Source organism: Aegilops tauschii, chromosome 4 (assembly GCF_002575655.3).
Source record: "Aegilops tauschii subsp. strangulata cultivar AL8/78 chromosome 4, Aet v6.0, whole genome shotgun sequence".
Classification (NCBI taxonomy): Eukaryota; Viridiplantae; Streptophyta; class Magnoliopsida; order Poales; family Poaceae; genus Aegilops; species Aegilops tauschii.
This window is the reverse complement of record NC_053038.3, coordinates 527,135,419-527,141,538: the sequence shown is the minus strand read 5'-3', so window position 1 is coordinate 527,141,538 and position 6,120 is coordinate 527,135,419. Positions and strand designations below refer to the sequence as shown.

General features: G+C 42.5%; 1 protein-coding gene across 3 annotated transcripts; it reads right to left on the bottom strand.

Annotated features, from left to right (window-relative positions):
• Nucleotides 1-829: 829 nt before the first annotated feature.
• Nucleotides 830-5,806, bottom strand: LOC109749032 (anthocyanin regulatory R-S protein). 3 transcript variants are annotated; one of them, XM_020308028.3, is made up of 9 exons: nucleotides 5,582-5,806; nucleotides 5,329-5,494; nucleotides 4,934-5,194; nucleotides 3,696-3,792; nucleotides 3,586-3,600; nucleotides 3,417-3,473; nucleotides 1,702-2,343; nucleotides 1,203-1,625; nucleotides 830-1,118 (listed from the first exon to the last, which is right to left on the bottom strand). In XM_020308028.3, exons 2-9 carry the CDS (start codon nucleotides 5,466-5,468, stop codon nucleotides 1,035-1,037), a joined length of 1,719 nt encoding a protein of 572 aa, XP_020163617.1. In that variant the 5' UTR covers nucleotides 5,469-5,494; nucleotides 5,582-5,806; the 3' UTR covers nucleotides 830-1,034. The 3 variants fall into 3 exon arrangements, with proteins under 3 accessions (XP_020163617.1, XP_020163619.1, XP_020163618.1); XM_020308030.4 differs by having other exon boundaries at nucleotides 1,227-1,625; XM_020308029.4 differs by having other exon boundaries at nucleotides 5,329-5,487; nucleotides 5,582-5,792.
• Between the last annotated feature and the right edge of the window lie 314 nt (nucleotides 5,807-6,120).

Genomic DNA, 6,120 nt, shown 5'->3' with positions numbered 1-6,120 from the left:
TGTTTTCTTTCTTGTCTTCTCTTTGAACGTACGTACCTTGCAGGAAGACGTAAGTAATCCATCAGAGACAAAGACAAATAAAACAATGAGTCAGACATTCGGTGGTGCTGGAGGACATGCAGACTCATGGTGATATCAGGGGCTTATCGCTGGTTGAATATGGTCCTTGTTTTGGATAATGGTCCTCAAAAACTTTGACACCCAAATATTGGACACACATTGAGGATCAGCTTTAGTATTTTCATAACATAAGATGATAAGTATATTATTTTGTCTTCAGTGAGGAGAGAGAGAGAGAGAGAGAGAGAGAGAGAGAGAGAGAGAGAGAGAGATCTATTCAATGGCACCACCTTTTTAGGGGCAATCTTAACCCATAATTTTCTGACAAACCTAACAGTTAGGGACAATCCAATTAGGATTGTCAAAACATATGGGTTCAAATTCTGGGAGAATCAGAGGGAGGTCTGATTCTCAAGATTCCGGAAGAAACGACCAAAAGAATTGGTCTGTAGTCCCTAATTACCGTGTTGCAACGAGTTGTCTCCTTGTCAAAATGTGTTTGCCTCCAGTAGTTGGCTCTGATAGAATTATGTTGGTGAAGGAGATTTTTGCAATACGCAGAAGGGTCTAGTTCCCCTCAAAACAAAGGTCCCGAACTTCTCAATTTTTTCAAAACTAAAATAACAGATTCAGAATTTATCACAATTGCCAGAGGAGATCTACCTTTTTTCCAAGTTTTTTTGCAGCCGTCCTAATTATTTTTAGCCAGAGAGAAAGCTGGCGCATATCACCCAAATGGTTGTGAGGGAAGCCAATACTCTGCCAATTGTGGGAAAGTACCAGCTGACTCTACACGAAATATTGCTCACTGGATGTACCGTTGCTATGCATGTTGTCATCGTGTACAAATGAAGTGCATTCACGTCTGATGTTGATATAGTCATATCTGATGCAATTGTCCTATCTGAAGAACATAACCATCAGTGTATGAACACTATACCATGCTCTACTGGTGTCTGGTCATGCTTTTGATATTAATTTTGCCAGTTGTTGCTTATAGCTTTCTGAAGCGCTTCAGTGATCATCCCAGGTGCCACAGTAGCAGAACCAGCCGCAACCTGCAAAAATCCAACAACGTTGGTAAATGAGACTATAATGTGAAGCCTTAATAAACGTTGTATATTCTATATTGTCGGATCGACCTTAGAAGGTGGTGCGATTGAGACCTGGTCAGTGGCTCGTATCTTGAGATCAAGAAGGCCACCCGGTGTGGATGTGTGCACAGAGATGATGTCCAAATGGAGGCTCTTGATGGCGTCGAACACTCGTTTCATCAAAAGCTTCTTCCATCGGCATTGCACCTCCAAGATCACCTCCTTGTCCATCATGGTCACATTGACAACATTGCTTGGGCCATCGTCATCCTCCCTCTCTGACTCCGGCGCCTTCCTCTTGCATCCAGTTGATAGTTTGATCTTCTTCCTTCCGGCAACATCATGGAGCCCCTGTCCCGTTGCTTCTTTTGGGTGCCATGATGGTGCCCTGCTAGATTCTAGCTCTTCTACCCTTTGCTCTAGCTCTTTGAGATAAGTTATCGTCTCTGCGAGGATGGATGCTTTGTCCATCTGCAACCCAGGAAAAAAGCTATGGAAATCATTTTGTGCAATTTGCTAAGAAGTAATGGATGTTAAATAATACTACCTTGTTAATGGACGGGACCAATGACTTGAGAACTAGGAACATCTCGTTGAGCTTCTCCCGGCGTCTTCTTTCCGACAAGACATGTGTCTTGATGTTACTTTCTTGAGCTCTCATTGTCCATCCACCACCCGCCAAAACTTTCTTCAGCAACTTTTGTGACTCCCCGGGATCTCGCACATCCATGCCTTCCCAGTCTGATGACCTCTTCCATACAGTAAAGCAGGATGGACGACAGCCATTAACAGAACTACTTAAAGTGATGGTGTTATCATCGATTCTTGGTGCGTCCATGTCTGGCGCCATTTCCAAGGAAGACATGAACTCAAAGGACCTTTCCATGACCCAGTTGTCCTCGAGAGCACACACGTCCAACTCCTCAATGAGGCCATAGAACTCATCCACTTCCTCAGTGATGCAATTGATGTTGGCGTCGGACATGCTCTCGACCTCGCCTAGCTCAGAGATGAACCCCTTGGCGACATTGTGATCAAGGTCTTCGAACACGACGATTTCTACCTCCCTGTTCCTAGTTTCGTTTGTTGATGGACTGGAGCTTAGCGCCTCCGACTCCAAGCACGCCTGGAAGGGTAGCTCCCAGAAAGATGTGCCGATCCTGTTCACCATGTCTGGATCCTCCAACACCTAGCAAATTTATTGATAGATCTTTGTTAGTAGCACTTCATTAATGTGGACTTATTAAGGGGGGAATACGTGTCCTGCAATTGACGTGGTAGCTTGTATTAACATTGTGCATAGAACATATAAATATTTCCTACACCAGTCATACTGCAAAAGAATGAACTTATTAATAATAGTTTAGAAGTAAAGTATCACTGTAGGATCATTGCTGACAAGTGTCTGATATGTCAGAATGACATGTATCTCATATGGGTGGGAAAAACATGTATGCATTTATCCAGCGAGTTGCGAAGATCCAACACATTTCATCTGTTCAACCGCATTTATCCAACGGTCTACACCGCTCTATTGTTCAGTGTTAAACATGTTTAGCACCCTCCACTAATTAATATCATGCCTAGTATCAATGTTGCCATTAACCAAGCAATTATATCTTATGGTCTTACCTAATATTAACATGTAATTTATATCTTGCCTAATATTAATACACAATACAATTAATACCTTGTCTAATATAAACGTGCATTGCACGTAGACAGTTACTAGCCATTGTGGTTGTACAGAAAATCTATCTACGGAAGTAAGATGTACTGCATATGGGCTTTCAAACATCAACCTCTTGATGTATCATCGTTGACGGGTGAACTGATTCACCCACCTGTGATGACCCTATCGCTCCTATAAAGGTAAGCATAACCCCCGTTGTTGCCTGGCGTGCCGTCATATTCTAGTCTCACACCGCCACCCCCATTGATGGAATCGTCCATGCTTAGACTGTGCCATTATATATAATATTGTAAAACATATTTTTATATAATATTATTTGATATTACTAATGTTAATGTTTTTCTCTATAAACTTGATTAAACCATAAAACATATGCTTCTAAAAAAGTTGTATACACGATAATTTGTGACGGAGGGAGTGCCGGTAATTGAAGCCGTCACAATTTAAAAGTTTGCGTGCACCCATTAACAGAAGTACAAAACAAAAGGAAATAATATATTGAGAGATACTCAAAAATTAGTGAAAATCCTTCGCACATAAAACTTATAGCGAAAATCATATGCCCTCACCAAATCCGACGTTCCAAGCTCCAGCACACCACCCATGAAGGGGATGCAAACGACTGTCTGAAAAATGTGATCCAGGTTGAGATCAGAGATCTAGAGGGTAAACACGTGATAGATGCATATAAGGAGATCTCGAAGCATGCATGAAGTAATAAAGAAGTAATGTGCTGACCAGAATAGGCGCAGTCTGATTTAACCGTCCGGTAGTGTGGGCAAGCATCATGATGTTAGTTAACGACTGAAAGATGTATACATAGTTTGAGATAAATATGTATAAGATACCTTTGCTAAGAGAGCGCGCTGGAAAGTTTTAGTGTCTGCGTATTGAGCATTGTACAACCAAACATGTTCATTGCTCACAAAGCTCTTGCCTGGCAACCTGAAAGTAACTAGGTAAGTAGGAGTATATTAATTCGCAGGTGCTATTCATTAGACAGTGCCCGAGCTCGCCAACGAGGGCTTGCCAGGACCTTGTCGGAGGCGGGCACTACGAAGTGGCGTTGCCACCGGAAGAGAGGTAGACCTTCAACTGGTTTTGGTTGGGAGGGGGGAGGAAAGCTGAACCAGAGTCATCGGATTTCAAACTAATGGCTCAAAACCTGACTTGAAAGCAGAATAAATTGAAATCCTATTCCTACACAAAGTTCCTACAAAAACTCTTATGATACTAGTTTGTTTGGATCATAATTCCATGATTTAACCAGCTGCTTCCCGATTGAACAAGTACGTAAACTTTATTCCAAAATAAAAGGCAACTAATAAAATGTGGCACCATATTAACTTACACCTCAAGAGCAAAGACTTCAGTAAGAACGCTTTGACTCTACAGTCAAAGTAAGTACAACAGACTAGCTTGACTTGTTTTACTGTATTATGTAATGTTTTGCCGGTTTTTCTTCTTGCTTTAGGTTCGTCGAAGTTTTACACCGTGTAAGAAGAAGAATCCTATCACCGTGTTTTCATGTAGTGTTGTCATGTTTCTCTTTTAGACTGAAGAGTGTACCGTAGTGTTTTACTATATAACTATAAAAATGAATGCAGGAATCTCCAATACATCAAACCATATACGCTAGCTAAATATATCACCCTTTATCGGAAAATAGAGTTAAACTAGCTTGGGCGTAGGTTTTTCTACACCCGGGTGCATTGCACGCATGATGAACAGTAAATATAAAAAGCAAATAGCAAACAAAATCTAAAAAGTCTGAAACTTCGTGGCCTTGATTATGATAAAATGTTTTACGTTCCTTGTAAAATTTGGTCACCAAATGACATCCGAGGAGCTCCTTTCAATAACTAAATAAATTTGTGCTCAAACTTGTGTGCACTATTTGAGCAGAATTTTCGTTTTGTTTGCCACAAGCTCATTTGATTTTATTTGGCTACCAAATTTTGCAAGCACCTAAAAATTTTGGTCATAATTGAAGCAACAAAATTTCAAAAGGTTTAGATTATGTTTGCTATCTTTTCTGATTTTACGGTTCATCGTGTGTGAATGTGTATAGTAGTTGCATACGTACCCTTGACCAGGCCGGAATGAGTAAGTCATGCTCAGCGTGTAGTACCACTCGGCTTCCCCGAGATCCTCCGGGGACAGCGAGGCGGCAGGACGCCTCGCCCGGTGGTCCGCCTTGCCGGACAGGAGAGACTCGTAGAGCTCCCTTAGCTGCTCGCTCCTCTGCAGGATGAGGTCGTTTGCGGTAACCTCCGTGGTAGTCGAGCTTATGATCTTCCTCGTCTTTACCTCGCCGTTGTAGAAGCCGTCCTTCCACGTCAGAACTCTACAAAATCAAACCGATAGGTTCTGGATATGAAATGTATAAACTTTTCGAATTTTGCTTCAAGAAAATACCAACTTGTCACCAGCTATATATACATGAATGTACTCCGTACGGATGTATAATTGGTTAATTACCCAGGTGGGCGCTGGCTGGTGGACATGGACCAGAAAATGGTGTAAGTCCAGTTGATGCTCCTCACAGCAGCGGCGAGCTGGTAGCTGAGCTGCTTACCCAGCGGCGGTGCCTGGCCGGCAGGAGCAGCTGATAACGCCATTGATTATCACACTAGCTAGCTGTTTCCTACATATGCATCGGATTGCATGCGGAGTTACTCACAAGGTGAAGGCTAGATGATCGAGCAAACGAATCTGGTTAGACCGTACTTACTTGAGCTGTGTGCAAAGTGCAAACTGCAAACCAAGAAGAGCTAGCAGCCGTACGTTTCTGCTCCCGTTAGAGAGGAAGATATGGATCTGCTATATACTAAAGCAGGCCAAGAATCCAAGGCAGGCTATATAGAATCTGGGAGGTCGGAGCAGCGGGGCAATGACAGAGACACGGACAGCAGAGCACTCCTGGTTACACCAACAACTAGCTAGCAACATACTCTCCATTTAAGGCATTTTATCAAAAACACAGAAACACCATTTTTAGTAAGCCGCGGCAGTGAGAAAACCGTAGCCACCGCGGGTGGTCCATATTAGCCCCAGCTAGCACCTCTTGTTTGCATTGTAAACTTTTCCCCTTAATTTGTCTCTAAGCGCGTATATAGCAACACATGTGATTGCGCGCAGACACAATGCAAAGGTCTTCCATCATGCATGTGATTGTTAGATTATACTACCACTGATTTCAGCACAGCATGGAGCATGCATGAGCAGCCAAATGTGCCCAAATATAATTGCGCTCGGCCGTAGAAGCTAGCA